General features: G+C 35.7%; 3 protein-coding genes across 10 annotated transcripts; 1 reads left to right on the forward strand and 2 right to left on the reverse strand.

Annotated features, from left to right (window-relative positions):
- Positions 1-392: 392 nt before the first annotated feature.
- LOC110781759 (chlorophyll a-b binding protein CP29.1, chloroplastic) lies at positions 393-2,480 on the reverse strand. The gene is made up of 2 exons (XM_021985810.2): positions 1,862-2,480; positions 393-914 (listed from the first exon to the last, which is right to left on the reverse strand). Exons 1-2 carry the CDS (start codon positions 2,360-2,362, stop codon positions 561-563), a joined length of 855 nt encoding a protein of 284 aa, XP_021841502.1. The 5' UTR covers positions 2,363-2,480; the 3' UTR covers positions 393-560.
- A 3,215-nt stretch (positions 2,481-5,695) lies between these two features.
- LOC110781758 (uncharacterized) lies at positions 5,696-10,403 on the forward strand. The gene is made up of 3 exons (XM_021985809.2): positions 5,696-6,003; positions 6,490-8,233; positions 9,831-10,403. The coding sequence occupies exons 2-3, from the start codon at positions 6,496-6,498 to the stop codon at positions 10,172-10,174; spliced, it is 2,082 nt and encodes a 693-aa protein (XP_021841501.1). The 5' UTR covers positions 5,696-6,003; positions 6,490-6,495; the 3' UTR covers positions 10,175-10,403.
- A 753-nt stretch (positions 10,404-11,156) lies between these two features.
- LOC110781229 (uncharacterized) lies at positions 11,157-16,901 on the reverse strand. 8 transcript variants are annotated; one of them, XM_056833576.1, is made up of 9 exons: positions 16,595-16,795; positions 16,020-16,068; positions 14,674-14,798; positions 14,510-14,565; positions 13,640-13,910; positions 13,351-13,539; positions 13,152-13,248; positions 12,448-12,530; positions 11,157-11,575 (listed from the first exon to the last, which is right to left on the reverse strand). In XM_056833576.1, the coding sequence occupies exons 5-9, from the start codon at positions 13,824-13,826 to the stop codon at positions 11,568-11,570; spliced, it is 564 nt and encodes a 187-aa protein (XP_056689554.1). In that variant the 5' UTR covers positions 13,827-13,910; positions 14,510-14,565; positions 14,674-14,798; positions 16,020-16,068; positions 16,595-16,795; the 3' UTR covers positions 11,157-11,567. The 8 variants fall into 8 exon arrangements, with proteins under 8 accessions (XP_056689554.1, XP_056689553.1, XP_056689555.1 ...); XM_056833575.1 differs by having other exon boundaries at positions 14,674-14,810; XM_056833577.1 differs by having other exon boundaries at positions 14,674-14,814.
- Positions 16,902-18,632: the final 1,731 nt, after the last annotated feature.

Here is an 18,632-nt window from a genome sequence, read left to right on the forward strand (position 1 = left end):
AAAACATACGGACTTACTGATCGAGGGGGTAAATATTATGGTGAATACTATGTTATGTTAGGTTTCCTAAATAGAAAAAGGGTTACCAAGCAATGCCTTGGCCTAGTGGTTGAAAGGTGCATTCCCCACTAGGGGGCACTTTGAAAGAAGGTTTCCTTTCAATCCCCCAATTGTCAAAGTGTCTAGCCCGCTAACTCAGATCGGATTGACCCGTGCGGGGTTCCTGCCCAGTAGGACAGTTTATCTTTAGAAGTAGCAAGAGCACATTGCACATACATTCAATTGATGACAGTCCATACTAGCTAAGTAGCTAGTAACATAACTTGTATATATATATATATATATATATATATATATGAGTACATTAGATTTATCTCAATGCAAACATAAGATCAAACGATCAATAATAACACAATACACTGTTATTTCTCAAAGTATAACAACAAATATACATACAAAGCATTACAACTGAAATTCATAACTAACAACAACATCATCATCATCATTTATGTTGGTGAAAAACCACAAAAAAAAGAGGCAACAACTCTGTAAAATTCTTTTTAAGAGAAAGTTTTGAGGATGTTGTTAGAAGGGTCACTCAAAAATGCAGCAACATTGCTAAGTGGGCCCTTTCCAGTAGCAGCAGCTTGAATTGCAAACCCAAGGAAAGCAACCATGGCGAGGCGAGAATGCTTGATCTCTGCTAACTGAAGTCTTTCTTTCTTCTCAGGGTCCGCAGCTAAGCCAAGCGGGTCGAAGTATTGCCCACCCGGGTAGAGGCGCATTTCCGGGTCAAGTTCTGCATTTCTTTGGAACTCAATGTAGCCTATTAGGAGTACTTCTATCCAGATCAATGTGGTTAGGGAGAATGGTAGCTTTTGGCCTAGGTAGGATGCTCCTTCAATCAATTCTACCTGCAAAATGTTCAATGTTAGTTGTTTGGAATTTAGTGTTTTTACAATTCAGAAGAGCATGAACATTTTCAGTATTTTTTTTGTATATTTAGTACTCCCTCTTAATCTATATATTATGTTGGACTATTGTTTGTGGACTGAGGGAGTAGAATGCAGTATTTGATGTACTTCTAAATCAATTTTTTTTTTTTTTTAAAGTTTAAAAGGAAAGACCTTACTAGATTGATACCTCACACGTGTATTTTTAGCCAGTTTTGCACGTGTTAAGAGGAAAATCTATATGTGAATATTGAATTAGTTATCCCACATTGAAGAAAATAGAAAGAGATATATTGACTAACATAGTAACATAAAAGTTGGTGGACTACTCCACCTATCACCAATTGATTTTAGGATGGAATCTTGTTAGTCTTTTATACGGTCAATCTCTTCTTATGTACGGGCACGTATATCGGTATATGGGTTCAATGAATTTATCAGCAAATCAGACTCATTGGAAAGTGAGGGTGATTATAAGCAAAATCCTAACCTGCGAATGGCCTCTAGTGGGATTTGATCCCAGTACCGTTAGGTTATGAGGCCGAACCTAACCAAACTTTACTTTTTATGTACTTCTAAATCATGATACAAGGAAACAATTACTGGGATTTCGATAGATCAATCAATTCAAGTGGATATACTACTGTAGTATATAATCAAATTGGCATAGGAAACTTAGAGTTGTAGAATTCTGAATTCTGAAATGGGGTCGGATTTACCAATGCAGCATCTTTATGTATTATATTACTTGTACATTTTTTTGTTAACAAACTATTTATTTCTTTACTTCTTCGTGTTAGATTGTGTAAACTCCCTGATCGGATTAGAATTAACTATAATCAATCTCAAGTCATGTTCTAAACTACTGTATGATATACGGAGTAGTAATGAGAATTGATGATACATACCTTTCCAGCATCTTGCCATGAAACACCAGTAAAAGCCTCAACAGAAAGAGCACCAAGTGTAGCCAACATGGCCCACCTACCATGGATCACTTCACACTCCCTAAACCTTTGAATCCCAAACACCTCTGTATAAGGCTGAAATGGTGTGGGCTGTATATCAGCAGTTTCAGTCCTAGTCCCAATAATATCACCAGCTAAATTCTTAGCAAGATTCTGATCCAGCCCATCATAGTCAAATTGCAAATACTCGGCGGGCTTAGCAAGCCCAAACGGGTCGAACCCACGGTCTCCAACCATTGTCCCGTCTAGCCACTCGGGTGCTTTGGCACCCGGGTACCAAACGGGCCTATCCTCATCTATTATTTTCTTCTTTGGGGCTACTTTCTTTGCCGCCTTCTTTCCGAACCCAAACAACGCCGTGAACTTGCCTGAACCCGGGTTCGGGCCGGTAATGCGGGTTCCGAAGATGTATGAGGCGGTGGCGGGGGCGGCGGTGGCCATGATGGGGTGTTTAGCTAGGGAGTAAGATGGTTGTGTGTGATATTGAGGCTAAAATGTTTGGTGTATAGAAAATAAAAGGTAGTGTGTGGTGAAGTGTGGCAATATTGTAGACAGTTGAATAATAGTTGGTTTTGGTTGAATTTGGTCCATTTGGAAGGATGTGGATGGGAAATTGCTGGGCCTTATCTATCCTTTATGAGAATGATTGGACATCCTACAATTTTTCATCCAAGTGGGGCCCTAGAAAATTTGTGTGTTGCACATTGCACATATATTTGCATTTGGATTTTGGGTTGTCAACAGATTAATTTTGACAAACCAGAAAAATAATTTAAGTTATTTTTTATTAATAATAAACAAGAAGAAGACGAGGAGGATTGAAGATTGTGTAAATATTGGTTAAAGTTGTTGATCATGATCGTTCAAATCAGTATTATTCCTAGTTTTTAAGGTTTTGTAATCACAATTATTGCCTATGATAATTTTCCTCGCAATCAAAATTACAATGGCAAATAAATTACATTGGTTGTACTTGTACCTCGCAAGTTACAAACAATTTTACATAGAAAATTGCCTATGATAATTTTCCCATTTAAAAAATGGGCATAAATCATCAAATGCTAATAAAAGAAACACTCTTCGGTGTATATCACTTTAAATACACCCGGTATAAGATGGACATGTTCAACTATTTGTTTTTCTTGTACATATGTTTTTATAATAATGCGGGACTTTTATAACTTACGGAATTACAATAGATCATCAAAGGATGGTATGTGAATTGCGTAAACTCAATTTTTGCCTCAAGGCCCACAAATAAAGAACGGAGGAAGAACTATTTACCCCCCTCCCCCCCCCCCCATTTCTTTTTTTCTTCGTGTTTTGAGTGTACACATTTCCAAAAAACATCTTTGACTATTAATATTTTTAGTTATCTAGTAATAAAAATTAGAGAATTTAATATTTTTAAAATTATTGAAACGAATCAAACAATAATTGGAGAGGATACAACAATGTCACATAAAAACAGTAGAATATTTTTTTTCCAAGAAATGTTGGTCTATTATTTATTACAAACTTTTATATAAGGCGGTCTTACACAAAAGACCGCCTTAGTGTTATGTAAGTTAAGCGGTGAAACCAATTAGTTAAGTACGTGAACCAATTAGATAAACTATGGAACTAATTAAGTTAAACACTTAGGGGGCGTTTGGTTGGGGGTTTTCAGGAAAGGGAAAGGGAATGATGGGGTTTCATTCCATTTGTTGTTGTTTGTTTGGTGGTTTTTGTCATTCCCTTTACTCTATTTTCTTTTTTACTTACCCCCAAATCCCTCTATAATGATAACCTACCACCCCCCAAGGTTTGCCATTCCCTTTCTCTTGACCACTCTCTATAATTAATAATTAATAATTAATAATTAATAATTAGTAACTACTCCCTCCATTCCTTTATGTTGTTCCCATAAGGAATGTTGGGGGTTTTTTAAGAAAACTGAATCTTTATTTGTATTGGGATATGAGTAATGATTGGGTGTAAGAATAATGATTATGTGTAAGAGATTATATATTTAAAATAAAGGAAGGAGAGAGAAAATATTAAAGAAATAAGATAAATAGGAGATATTTTATTATTAACAACAAAAAAAAAACCAGTTTAATTCAAACCAAAAAAATCAAGAAAAATCAAACCAAAACATTCAACAAACAATCAATAATTCGACCAAATCAACAATCAAGATTTCGAACAAAAAAACCAAGATTAAATTTGAACAAAAAACCCAAATTAAATTCGAACAAAAAAATCAGATTTGAAATCAACAAATCAACAAACAAAACAAACAATCAAGAAAATTTGACATAAATAAACGCAAAATTTCGGTACAATGAAACCAGAAGTTCGACATAAATAAACCCAGATGAAAATTACACCAAAAATTCATCCCAAAATTCAACCCAGAAATTCTAGATTTATTCTTGACAAAATATAACCCAGAAATTTGACCAAAACAACCCAAAAAATCGAGAAAATCAACCCAAAATTTCGCCCAAATCAACCCAAAAATTCGAATTAATCAACCTAGAAATTCGACAAGCAATTCAACCAAAATTAACCCAGAAATTCGACAACAACCAGCCCAAAAATTCGACCAAAATCAACCCAAAAATCCAACTACAATCAACCCACAAAATTCGACCAAAATCAACCAAAAAAATTTGACAAAAATCCGACCACAATCAACCCAAAAAATCAACAAAATTCGACCAAAATCAACCAAAAAAATTCGACATAAATCAACCAAAAAACCCGACCAAAATCAACCCCAAAATTCAATAAAAATTAACCAAGAAATTCGTCAAAATATCGAAATCAGCCATCTCAAAATTAATTCGAGAAAATTAAACCCAGACATTCGACTAAAAAACAGAAAATTAAACCTTGAAATTCGAGAAAATTATACCCAAAATCAACCACCAAATTTAACCCAAAAAATCAGCCAAAATAACGACCAAAATCAATCCAAATTTTCGACAAAAATCACCCAAAAATTCGACAAAAACACACAAAAAAATAAATTAATACTCACTTGATCCTTAGTATCACTCACGATTTTGAGGATTTAGAGGTCAAATTCGGCCATGAAAACTCTAGATCTAGAGTTTTTATGGTCGAATTTCACGATCTAAAGCCATAATACATGCGGCGGAGGTTTGGTTGCAATGGTGGCGGTGATCTCGTTTTTAGATCTGAAGAATGGAGACTTGTTTTGGAGGAGAGAGAGTGAAAAGTTGAGAGGAGGAGAGAAACGGATGAAGAGAGAATGAAGAGAGAGACTAAGAGATCAGAAAATGAAGAGAGAGTGAAGAGAGAGAGTAAGAAAATGAAGAGAGAGAGAGACATCCGAAAGAGGTGAGAGAGTGAAAGGGAGTGAAAGGGACGGGGAGTGGGTTTGGGTTATGGGGAGTGATTAATTAATTAAATAAGGTTGGTGGGGAAAAAGAGGGTGGAAAAAGGGTAGAATCTTAGGGTTTTTTGGTAAATAGTGGGGAATCTTAGGGTAAATTGGTAAAAAAACTATAGCAAAAAATAGTAAAGATTCAGTAGGGGAACAACAAAAAGAAACGCCAAAAAAGGAAATGGGAACAACAAAAAGGAATGGAGGGAGTACTACCTATTAAATTAAATAAGTCAATTCAAGTCCCTTAAACTTTGTGCCGGTCAAACCGGGTCGAGTATTCCGAGACGGAGGGAGTAGTAAAAACACCCATTTAATCATTTACTTCGTATGTACCTAGCTAGAGTTTGTAGAATACTCGAGGAGTCGAGGGTATGATTTTACTTCTTGGACTCATTACTTTGACCGTTGAGTATTACTGGACTTCTTGGGAAGAAAAACAAGAACAACCCAAAAATTCCCAAACAGAAAATCAGCGGAAAAAAACAACAGACCAACAGTACTGGTTTAGAGTGTTAACCCTTGTTTTCCTCAAACCAATCAAATTAACACAGAGATATACAGAGAGAAATTGATATGTAATTGAATTGGGCAAATCGTGATGAAGACGATGATAGTCTCCATTTGAAGAACCGTGGAATTATACCTACATAATTTCTACCCAGAAATCACCATTTTTTATAAGGTTTAAATCTGATCTCTTCTTTCTTTTTGGTACATTTCCCTCTCCTTATTACTTGATCATGAAAAAGGTTGAAGCTTTTATCATTTATCTTAATGGGGTTCATTAATTTTCACTTTTAATTCAACATTTTGCCAAAAAAGATTAAAGAAATGAAGAAACCCCTGCTTTTAAATTTGTGTTATGACTTGTTCTTGCTTAATCTTTTAGTTTTTGAAGAGAAAAATGCAGTCTTTATTCATGTTTTGTTGAAAGGTTAGGATTAAATCCAATTCTAGATGAATTTTCCCTCACTTACTTGAGAAGTTTGGTAAATTTTAATGCGATTAAAGTCAATTGGTAGTTTATACCATGTATTAATTGCAAATTCATACTAGGAATTTGGGTTTTTAACTGTTTGACATGATGATTAAGTCATTTAATTGGTATCCTGTTTTAGGTCATAGTTGTATTCTGTATGATTTGTTATTGTTGTTGTTATTTGGTCAGAATCATATGGCCTCCCCAATTGATCCCACCATTGAACCCTCAAAAGAAGCTTACAATCATGGAATGGCACTTGATACTGAAAACAAAAGAGTCCAATGTTGCTACTGTGGTAAGATTGTTCCTGGGTTTAACCGCCTTCAGCAACACTTGGGAGGTATTCGAGGGAACATAACCGAGTGTCCTGATGTTCCGGTTGAGGTGAAGGACTTCTTTAGGAATAGATTGATGTCTGTGAAAGTAGGTCACTTAGTAAAGGAAATTGGAGAATTAGATAACCCTAATCCTCCTTTGAAGAGGATTTGTACCCCTAATGCGAAAGTGAATGGGGTGAAATCACCGCGTTCTGTAAGCTCTCAGAATGGTAACATTATTGCCGGGACTGGGAGTAGTTTGAGTAAACCGACTTGTTATTACAAAAGAAGGTTGACTTCTCAAAATGGTAATTGTGACAAAGACGGGGTAGATTCTGACTCCGCTATGGTAAAAAGAAGCATATGTAGGTTTTTCCTAGAGAATGGAATTGACTTTGGTGCTATCTCATCGGTTAGTTTTAATAGCATGATGAACAATTTTTTCAAAGGCGATGAGATTAAACGGTGTATTCCTACCGTTCCCGAGCTCAGAGGTTGGATGTTTGATGATGAGTTACATGAGATAGAAAAGTACGTAAACAATGTCCGACTTTCTTGGGCTCAAACTGGTTGCAGTGTTCTTCTTGATGGGTGGACTGGTCATTTGGGTAATAGCCTGATTAATGTTATAGTCGATTGTCCCGAGGGGCCCATTTACCTTCGATCAGCCGATGTTTCACCCTCAACAACGGGTGATAATGATAACGCGTTGCAAGTGTTGCTCGAAGAGGTTCTTGAAGAAGTGGGTATTCAGAATGTTGTTCAGATTGTTGCTCACACAACTTCAGAAAGATTAGAGGAAATTAGCAAGCAGCTAATTGAAAAGCATAGATCGCTCTTTTGGACAGTTAGTGCTACACATTGCATGTCACTTATCTTAGACAAGATTGCTATGATTGATTCAATTAAGCTAACTTTGGTTAAGGCAAAAACCATTACTAAATTCATTTATAGCCGTGTTGAAGTGCTAAAGCTGTTGAAGAAGTATATTAGTAGTCCTGATCTGGTTATACCCTCTAAAATTAAATCTGCTGCTTCGTTCCTAACATTGGAGAATATTTTGGATGAAAAGAGTAATTTGAAGCTCATGTTTTCTTCCTCTGATTGGTTAAGCTCATCTTGGTCATCAAGTGTTGAGGGTGAATTAGTTGCTAACTTAATCAGTGATAGTTCCTTCTGGGGTGGGGTTAACTTAGCTGTGAAATCATCCATTCCATTAGTAAAAGCTATATCCTTGCTTAGTGGGGATGAAAAAACCAACATGGGATTCATATACGAAACAATGGATCAAGTTAAAGAGACAATTTGTGAGGAGTTTGGAAGTAAGGAATCACAGTATACCGCGATTTGGAATATTATTGATGAGATATGGAACACGATACTGCACAGTCCTCTTCATGCTGCTGGTTATTTCCTTAACCCGAGGCTTCATTACACTGAAGACTTCTTTTCTGATACTGAAGTTGCAGGTGGACTTCTTATCACCATTGTTCGGATGGCTGCTGATCAATGTACACAGGACTTGATAACGAGGCAGCTTGATGTGTATGGAGGTTGTAAAGGTGATTTCAAAATCGGCACTGATAACAACAGTCAAAAGAGCCTCTCTCCAGGTTTGTTATTAAGGCTTTGCAAAGAGAAAATATAATGTTTAGTTGACTACTCATTTTCACAGGATTTTAAGTTTGCTTTTTTAATTGGGTTCTTATGGAACATGTAAGTGAAACTTAATATAAAAGTTTTAGTTATAAAAAAGAGTCATATTGCCCATTACCAGGTTAATGGTTGGGGGTGTGACTATAGATGTCAGTATGGCGGGTTTCGTGGGAGACCCACCCCGCATCCGCCCCACGTAGGCGGGGATGGGGCAGGGATGGGGATGTTTGACAGGTGATAGGGCAGGGATGTGATAGGGCGGGGATGTGTACAGAAGTCTTACCTGGCATAGGTGATGGGACGGGTGTGGTTTTTATGTTGGACCCGCCCCGCTTTATACCTGCCTACCCTACCCGTTTAAAGTTTAATACCAAGTACATAATACGAAGTATATGAACATATTAATTTTTACTATAAAAAATAAAGCATGTATTGTATATGTTTCTATAGGTAAAAGAGCATAGACTATCAAAAATTAATCATACTCATGTCAATACGTGTACATGTCAAATTTTGCATAATTGCACTCATGGTAAAATTTGTTGTATTCATCATACATGTTCCTCATACCCTTTATTAGCTATTTGGTTAATAAAAAATTTGTGAAACTGCGCGAATATGGGGGCGAGTACGAGACGAGTTTGGGACCGGGATGGATGTCCAGGTGGATGAATTTTAGTTTGTACTCATTGGGGGGCCAATGAATGTTGGTAATGTACCCACTATAGGTGGTGGGGCGGGGATTGATTTTAGTATGTACTTGTTGGGGCGCTAATGAATGTTGGTACCCGTGATGGGTGGTGGGGCGGGGATTGATTTTAGTATGTACTCGTCGAGGCTCTGATGAATGTTGGTAATGTACCCGTGATGGGTGGTGGGACGGGGATGGATTTTAGTTTGTACTCGTTGGAGTACTGATGAATGTTGGTAATGTATCTGTGATATTCCTAGGTGTGAATTGTGGGTTTACGGCCAAAATGAGTAGCTCTTAACTATTTGTCTTCAGTGATTTAAAAATATATTCTTTAAATTACAAATGAAGAATGGAGTGAGTCAAATATCTGTTGTACATTTCCTCTCTTCCTTTTGGCTGGGAAGTTTAGCATAATCAGACGATTTTCAGTTTATGGGTTTGACGAAAATAGCCTCTTATCATCTGTATGGTTAAGGATAAGGCTGCATACATCAAAACCCTTTCTATGTCTTAGGCAGAAGGCGCATAATGTTTAAAGCATTGCAATACTGTAGTTTTATAGTAATAACTCGTACTTCCCTTGAAGTTTTACTTTCCTGAATTTATGACCTTAAAGACTATCATTTTAGACCTTGTTCTCTTCACCTGCTTTGTTCTGGTCTGATTTATCTAGTTTCTGGTGTGGTCTGATTGTTTTTTGTGAGTGTTTTTTACTTTTTCTGGTGTGATCTAATAAGCAATAAGAATAAGGTAAAGAGAACATAAGTCTATTAATCTACTCCGTTAACATTTATACGTCTTTTATTCTAATCCAAGTAAAGTATAGCTGATCAACATTAACAATTTTGAACTGGCTGTAGTTAAATGGTGGTCGCGTTTCGGAGACCACTGTCCTGAACTACAAAAGCTTGCTGTCAGAGTCCTTAGCCAGACCTGCAACGGAGCTGAAGTTTACGGCCTAAGAAGACATATAGCTGAGAAATTACTATCAAGTAAAAAAAATACTACAGAGTACAAACAACTTCATAAACAGGCTTATCTTCGTTACAATCTCAAGTTGAAACAATCCAAGATGGGTGCAAAATTCGACATTATCAGCTACGAAGTTGACCCGTCAGAGGACTGGATCGTGGATGAATCATATCGCGAAGTAGGCTCTTCTCGTGGTGTTCCGTCTAAGGTAGAACCAAAGTGTGAAGTCTAATTTATGAAAGACTCAGTTAAGAAACAAGGGGAAATCATGTGATGTTTTTGTACACTGTTGTATTGTATATACTGTATAAATTAGTTATATCTGTCTCTTTAAAGTTAGAAGATGATTTTTGGCATATCAAGTACTATGTGCTTATTTTTGGCATATCAAGTACTATGAAAAGAAAATTAGTTTGTGTGGAAAAAAACTTATTTGTGCTTATTTTTTTGAGTTTATCTTATTTGAGTTTTTCTCTATTATATAAGGAAACTCTTGAGGTAATTATCGTAAATAACCTTTTGGTGTTCCTATATAGAATAATGTAAAACGTTCCTATTACACAAATAATGTTAACATCAATTTTAAAATAAAATAAAAAGGCATAAAAAGAAATTAGTCATTCACATTTTATACCACTTACAAATTACATCAACATCAATTGTAAAATAAAATAAAAAAACATAAAAGAAAATTAGTCAATCAAATTTAATCATAGACAATGATGATTGTTTCTCGGCACATTGAAACGTCATTATAGAATGGAGGAAGTATGTAAGAGTTGATATAGAACCGGAGATTCAGATTTATAAGAAAGGTTGGTTGGCCATAAAATGAGCTAGCGTCTAATAAGAACACTAAAATGTACAGAGTAATGACCTAAATCTTGTATTCAACAGATTTTCACTTATTTTTTCTAAGAACTTGTCAAAACTTATTTTAGTTTCCCTTCTGAACTTAACTACTTACCCGACCTTGTTTTCCCTGAAATAAGTGAAAATAAGATAAACAGAAATAAGTTGAAATAAGGTGAACAGAAAGATTATCCTAGATAATTGCAGCCCTAAACGAGTGTAGGCTGCAGTGGTATAAAATTCTACAGACTACTTGATTACAGCAGTGTTCAAATTCCAACTTAAAAGTCTGTCTTTTGTAGCACACCTGATGTACAGAGAGATATTGTTAACAATTACTTGTGTAAATTACTCATACTCCGTACAAGAATGTGCCAAATGAACGTCCCATTAAAAGAGGAATTGTTAACTCATCATCTGAAATGATTCATTACCACTTTTACACATTCCTTGGTGATAATGAAAGCATTTAGTTCTGCTTATACATTCTCATGGACATGCACATCTAGCAATCCATAAACTAACTTAAAAATTAAAAAAAAAAAAAAAAACTAAATGAACGATAACTAACAAAAACTAACTTCTTTTTTCAAGGGGTTGGGAAAGAAAGACCTGATAATCAAGAGGTCTGAGTATATGAGATTCCCCCTCCCATAAGAATGTTACGTTACAACGTTCATTGTGAAGCCTACTCATAAATCATATCGTGTTCTGTAATTTTTCAAAATGTTTTTTGCCTTCTATCCTGAAATCAGTAGCTTTACTGGTGTATGCTATGTACCTGAGTAAAGACAATTGCCAACAACATTAGAAACACCGATTTATCTCTATTAATAATAAAGGAACGCCTGAGAGACGTCAAAAAAGTAATTGCCTATTCTACCATTTACTTAAATTAAAAAAAAAAAAAAAAAAAATTACACATAGAAATCTTTTATATGACAACATAGCAGCGGTCAAAATAACAGATATTTACCAAATCACCAAATATTAAAACTAGAAAAAAAGAGCAACAATTAATTAATTCACCAGTTAAATATAATCGTGTGTGTATTTTTTAGTTATAAGCACGCATTGCGTGCATAAAAAGCTAGTAACATACAGTAAAGCACGAGGAGTCAATTCTGAGAATCCAAACACCAAATGCAGCCAAGTAGTTGAATTTTGATTATACGGTAATTTTATATTTAACTTATACTGTAATTTTTATGATGGAGCCAAGATTTGAACCTTGTACCTTCAACAACCTCTATTTTCAAGGTAAAACAACCACTTGAGCTATATGAGACATATGTTATTATTGTACATATTTAATATTTAAACATATCATGGGGGGCATGGCCCCCGCCAGCCCCCCTAGTTCCGCCCCTGATTCCGAGTCACAAACAGCCTTGGATCTTTCATCATGTGATCAAACTAAGCAGCTGAATAGTTGGACTGTATAGAATAAAGTGCGGATTTAAATTGTGTAAAGTAAAGACTCACCATAGTTTTGCAAATGTTTTTTTTTTTTTTCATAATCTACTTATATGTTACACATACTACTTAGCAGGGAAGTCCTTTTTCATTTCTGAATATTTTATCAGGTAAAACTTAGAACTCCATACAAGTACTTATAAGATAATGGATCAAACAAATTTTGTAAAGACTCACCATAGTTTTGCCGAATAGTAGTGAATCTGTAAATAGCCTTTATTAAGGAACCGTATTTCTTAGACTTCAAATATCCCATGTGTCTACAAAAAACGAAAACCTCGTCTTAAACATCCACTGTAAAAAAATAATGGTCAAGGTACAAGATACAAAGTAGCTGCAGAGAATAAAAACTATAGAAAGGATCGCGAATGACTTAATCCACCAAATTTAGACCAACTAACATTCAAATGGTCCAAGAATATCTCATGTATACTGTACTCCCTCCGTATTTATTTAAGGGATACACTTGTCTTTTCCGGCCGTATTTATTTAAGAGATACACTTGTCATTTTTAGTAACTTATCAACCCCACCATCTAATTAAATAATCTATCTACACCCCACCACCACCACCACCCCCACCCCCCAAAATAACATGGTCCCCACTTGTTTTACTTATTAAATATTTACCCAACCCCACTTGTTTTATTACTTTATTTCATTTTTAATTTTTTTTCTTAATACCCGTGCCCGACCAAGTGTATCTCTTAAATAACAAATGTGGTTCCAAAAATATTCAGAAAGCATCTAGCTTGTCCTACCCTGTCCATGAAAGTGAAACTGTGTCTTTATTTTTTGGATACTAATTTTAGCAAGTTCAGGCAAAATGTGCTTACAGAACAACGATTATAATGGCTCGAACTTTCAAAAAAATTAACTCACACAATCTCAGTATAGCGCATCCTCCATGCAGGAAAGCCGAGATGACATCTTGCAGGTCCATAATTTAAGAGAAGATCAGGATCAGGACCAGAACAACCTGACGACAGGAACAATTGAATAAAATGATAACTCAAGAGACTGAATTCTTGATACATTCAAAAAAAAAACTTTGAAGAAAATTTATGAAAAGCAGACAAACCAACTAGTCCTAAAGCCTCATCCAGGAGTGGTTCTGTAAATTTTGGCTTGTCTCCACCATCCTTATACTTTAAAAAAAGCAAATTTGCTGCTTCAACAACACCTTCTTTTCCATCAGTCAATGAAACAAATTCCAAATTTAACAAATTGCATTCAGCTATGATAGACTCCTGTGATTTCTTCAGCACTCCTAAACAACCAGAATCTCAGGCAAACTGACATTTGCAATGGCAAGGGAGAAAAGGATTCAATTTTATTTATTTATTTATAGGAGTGCAACACGATTTTACCTTCCATATCATAAAGACAAACATGTTTCACACCAATATCAGCCACCCAATGCAACAGCTTAATAACTTCTGAAATCTGATGGGCTTCTTCACTTTCAACCACAATAGCCAGGTATCTCACCTTACTCGGATCTAGGGATTTGTATTTCTGAAATAGTCCGTAAGTGATAAGGTAGCTTTCAAGCATGTGGACCCCATCGTTTACCCAATACCATATCGTCACAAGAAAATGTAGAATATTCCACAATAGTATAGCAGCAAAACTAGCAACCTGCAAAGGCACATATTGAATATATAAAAAGAAAGTACTAACAAGCATATTCAATGCCCTGGTCATGAATTGTGTATGTGTGTATGGCCCAAGAAAAACTTGGTAGTTCAATAGATCAGCTAAATAAAGAAGTCTTTTCGCAAGTAACTATATGTATAGAAATTTACGAAACCTTAGTTTTAAGCCTAAGCATCTTTAATGGTTAGCTAATATCATTGTAGCTTGGTATGCCACATCAATTTTTCAAGCAACAACATTTTCTAGCTATAACATGCTCCAATGGTTAGCAAGTAGCTTGATTTTTGTTTTACTTTTTTTTTAAATTTTTGTATTCTATTCTTACGTTTACATTCCTAATAATTAGGAAAAAAAAAGTTGTTTTTTTCCAAGCTAATTAGCTTGGTAGAGCTAATTTGCTTTGTCTAGCTAATTTAACAAAATTGCTCCAATGGTTTAGCTACTTGCTTGATAGGTTTGGAAATTGCAAGCAAGTCCCTAAATGCAACCATTGGAGTTGCTCTAAAGTACTTTAATACAGAACGAAAATGAGTTTCAACTTTCAAATGCCACAAGCCCTCAAGAATACTGTTTCTTTGTACCTGCACACGGTCTATTCACAATCAGCTACCTTGTTCTGCAGTCGGCTATATCAGATCTGCAAGAGAAATACATACCATTCAACCCAGACTGATATAGTTTATGTTGTCCATCAACATTTGCATTAGCAAATAGTACTACATATCAGAACAACCTTGAAAATTACCTAGTGCATAAGTTCATGTCCTTCATGCACTCAATACCCCAGAATCATAAGCAGCTCCAGGAATTTTAGATATCGAATTTCATCTTCTAGAGTTCTAGGTCAGAGTGGATAACCCTCAAAGGTAACTGCGAACAAGTCTGACTTTACATTACCCAAGATAATCAGTGTGTTTAGATCTCAGTTTCGTTGTAAAGTTGTTTTGACTGTAGAAACAAAGTCGATTTTTGAGGAAAGAAGCATGATCAAGAGAGCAGAACAATGAGCAGAACAGCAGAACAATGAGCAGAACAGATCACCAAATGACATCAGTAACTTAGATATTTTGTTAAGAGATTTTCACTTTTGTCCTAGACTTATTTTCAGCATTTTATTCCTAGTATTTCTTTCGTTTCATTGCCTTTTAGTGTGTGTAAACATTCTGTGATATCACCACATGTGAAGGAAATGAGCTGTTAGGGTTAAAAAGGGCTGTAATTTGCACAACATTAATTAATGAAATAAGCAGCTTGGTTTCTCAAACTACATTGCTACAAATTTTACTCTTCAAGTTCAGTATATGATACAACTCGGCAAAAGAATAGCTGTGGTCGGTCCAATTTTAACACAACTCAGTAGCTTGTATCTAATTATATGTATTGCCAAGAAGCGACTAAAGTTTTCAATGTTCCATCATAAGTCCTGTAGGAAGTTGAAAATGGTTGAAAGTACAAGGAACTTCCTAAGCCCAGATCAAAGCCGCAACAAACATGTTTGGTTGGTTTCCAGGATATGCTATTTATAAGTAGGAAAAACCGATAACAAAGCCCTCCCTCGTCCAATTTCTAAGAACTCCTATCTCATGTTTAAAAATTACTATGGTCAGATTCGCTAGAGAATTGAACCACCTTCCCCCTCTATTCAAAAAACAACATTCAGAATCTATCATCTTCAACACTTCAAGTCACTGGATGTATTTTAGTTCTGGGCAAGAAATGTCATTGATTTTAGTATCGGAACAAGAAGTCTGATTTCCCGAAAGACCACTTCGCTTCCTTAATACCTCTTTGCTTCCTTTCCAAAGTATAAGATGGTCACCCCGTTGTTGTCCCGTTATCGCTTTTGGGTCAATTGGAAACAACCTCTCTGCAATCGCAGGGGTAAGGTTGCTTACGTCCGACCCCCCTTACCCCGCATCTTGCGGGAGCCTCTTTGAGGCAATGGGGTAATGATAATGATGATGAACAAGAAGTCTGATATCCATGAATTTGACAACCCAACATCAAAAAACATTGAAGTAAACAAGCATAAGCAACAAAAGATGTGCAATAGCAATATAATCAATGGGTTTCTAAAGGGTCAGTACTCACCTTTGTCAACCAATATGAATGCAAGTACTTTTCTCTTAAATCCATGAATCTGCAATTTCAACAAGACATCAAACATGTCAACATTCAACAAGGATCAGAACCATGTAAACAGTGAAATTGGAAATTTCTTTGGGAAAGAGACAAAGAAAAGAAAATACCAAAAAACAAAACTTCAACATACAAGCAACAAATAAAAACGGAAATTCAGGAAGCTTGTGAAGAGCTTAGATGAGCTTTAGCAAGCATGATCTTCTCTTTTTACTTCCTTTCTTAATTGAACATATGCTTTGTATGACACCTTTTTTTTTTCTCTGTATAGAAGAGCTCTTCCTATTTCTAGGTTCAGTCATTAACAAGATTGCTATAGGTTCAACTTAATGGTCTAATATTTCACCATCCAAACCCAGAAACCCTATCCGGTAACAATCCAACACCACCGATTTCTTCTTCTTAAACAAAAAATTGCTATAGGTTACCACAATTGATAGAACTGCTACCATCTACATAACAATTTCACATAGATTTTGAATTGAAATTGAAATTGAAATTGAAATAATCTATTTTGGGAGTATTACCTCTGCCCGATTGATGGCGCGCAATCCCGTTGTCGAAACGACCAGGTACGCCGCCGACGCCGACTCGAAGCAGCCGTTATTTTGCGAACCCAGAAATTACACCTTCAATCATAACAATGGAGAATGATTATCAGTCGCAACTCGCAAGCAGGTGATCAATTCAATTCATGGCAAAACCCGAAAATGATCCGGTTTGGATTCAAAATACCCGTAATTGACTTGGCCCTATATGAACCGATACTTGGATTGATGCTAACCAAGTTACCGAACCGAATAGACCCAAACCAAGATAATCAAATTGAATTGACTTGAGTTGTCCGGCCACAAATATTATCTAGTTTGCTACTACATCATGACCTATCTAATTTGTAAAGACAATTCGATGTAAATTGACCCGATATCACCCGAACCGTAATTGACCTGAACAATACCTAATTCAACCATTCATAAACCAAATTATACCCGAATGGACCCGATCATACTCGTAACCGACCCGGAGTAGAATTCTACCATAAGCGGTCGATATTTTGACTACCATAAGCGGCTGGTATTTTACCGACTACTAATTCCCAACTACAAAGTGGTATGTATTTCAGCCGTAACTTTTACCAACTGCTTTCCAATCGGAAATTCGCTAGATACCGACCAGGTGAACACTGACCGCCATTTTTCAATCATTGACGGTCGGTAAATGGTTTACCGACTAATTTTAGCCTTTTACCGACCGTTATAGGCGGTCGAAAATTAGGCATTTTCTTGTAGTGGAAGTGACACTAAATGACCTGAACCAAATTGATCCTATTAGCAGTGACGGACCCAGAAAATTAAATTTGGTGGGGCACTGTCCAATATTCTTCAAAAGCGAGCAACACGCATAGCCCTGAACTTTGGTTAATATATACTTGTAAAGTTAACGCCGAAATCATCAATATAGTAACATATGACATACCTATAAATGCTATTATGTAGGTTCAAAGAATTCAAAAGTAAGACGTACAATTAAATTTATCGCATACGGAGTATACGAAGTAATACATAATGTAATACGGGGTGCTAGTTATTTAGCATGTGCAATGCACGATTTATCTTATTAATTAATTTGTTTAGCCTATATGTATGTATTTTAATTAACAATTTAAAAAAGTTTGAGCCATTTATATATTTCGAAATGCAACTTTGAGCAGGTGACTAGTGAAATGTAAGGTTTTTATTTTAAAATACTATGGATCATGAATTTAGGATATGTTCTAGGATTAATTCATTGAGTTGATACTATTGCATTATACGAAATACAAAATAAGTTTACAATAAATAAGTTTATAATTAGGAAAATTTGTCAGAAAAGACCTTTTAAAACACAAAAAATGTGAGAAAGGACCTTTTAAAAAAAAAGTTGTGAAATGGGGCTCAATTTAAGCTTTTTTTTGTGAATAAGGACCAAATGTGATTTTCCGGTGGTCAACGACTGCTTTCCGGCGTTGACCTGCACTTGTGTCATTTTTTAACCAAAAAATATTATTTTTTAAAGTTCCCTCCAATATTTTCTGCCACCCCTTTTACTACCCCATCTAACATTTTCAGGTTTAAAAAAAAAAATCCGACTCTCTCTCCTCGAGCCTCTGCCATTTTCTTCCCCCTTAAGACCACAAATTTCTTCTCTTCAGTTGAAATTAACCAAATTCGCGCAACCCATTTGCTTGTCAAGCATTTTCGTACAAGGTAGCACTAAAAGCCCCAAAAATTTTGCTCAAATTTCTCCAACTTTTTGAATCTTTAAATTAGAAAAATTAAGCTCAAGAACCCTAATTTAAATATTCCAAAAATTGGAGAAATTTGAGCAAAAAAATTGGGGCTTTTAATGTAACCTCGTACGAAAATTCCCAACAAGAGAATGGGTTGCGCAAATTTGATTGATTTCAACTGAAGAGAATAAATTTGTGGTCTTAAGGAGGAAGAAAATGGTAGAGGCTAGAGGAGAGAGAGCCACATTTTTTAAAAAAAATAAAACCTGGAAAAGTTAGTTGGGGTAGTAAAGGGG

This window comes from Spinacia oleracea, chromosome 6, assembly GCF_020520425.1.
Source record: "Spinacia oleracea cultivar Varoflay chromosome 6, BTI_SOV_V1, whole genome shotgun sequence".
Classification (NCBI taxonomy): Eukaryota; Viridiplantae; Streptophyta; class Magnoliopsida; order Caryophyllales; family Amaranthaceae; genus Spinacia; species Spinacia oleracea.

Coding starts and splice junctions, on each gene's coding strand:
- LOC110781759 (XM_021985810.2), bottom strand. CDS start 2,362: ATGGCCACCGCCGCCCCCGCCACCGCCTCATACATCTTCGGAACCCGC. Junction 915..1,861: donor CATGGCAAGATGCTGGAAAG/GTATGTATCATC, acceptor AACATTTTGCAG/GTAGAATTGATTGAAGGAGC.
- LOC110781758 (XM_021985809.2), top strand. CDS start 6,496: ATGGCCTCCCCAATTGATCCCACCATTGAACCCTCAAAAGAAGCTTAC. Junction 8,234..9,830: donor TCAAAAGAGCCTCTCTCCAG/GTTTGTTATTAA, acceptor AACTGGCTGTAG/TTAAATGGTGGTCGCGTTTC.
- LOC110781229 (XM_056833571.1), bottom strand. CDS start 16,064: ATGGATTTAAGAGAAAAGTACTTGCATTCATATTGGTTGACAAAG. Junction 13,540..13,639: donor TTGTCTTTATGATATGGAAG/GTAAAATCGTGT, acceptor CTGGTTGTTTAG/GAGTGCTGAAGAAATCACAG. Junction 12,531..13,151: donor ATGCGCTATACTGAGATTGT/GTGAGTTAATTT, acceptor CGTTTTTTGTAG/ACACATGGGATATTTGAAGT.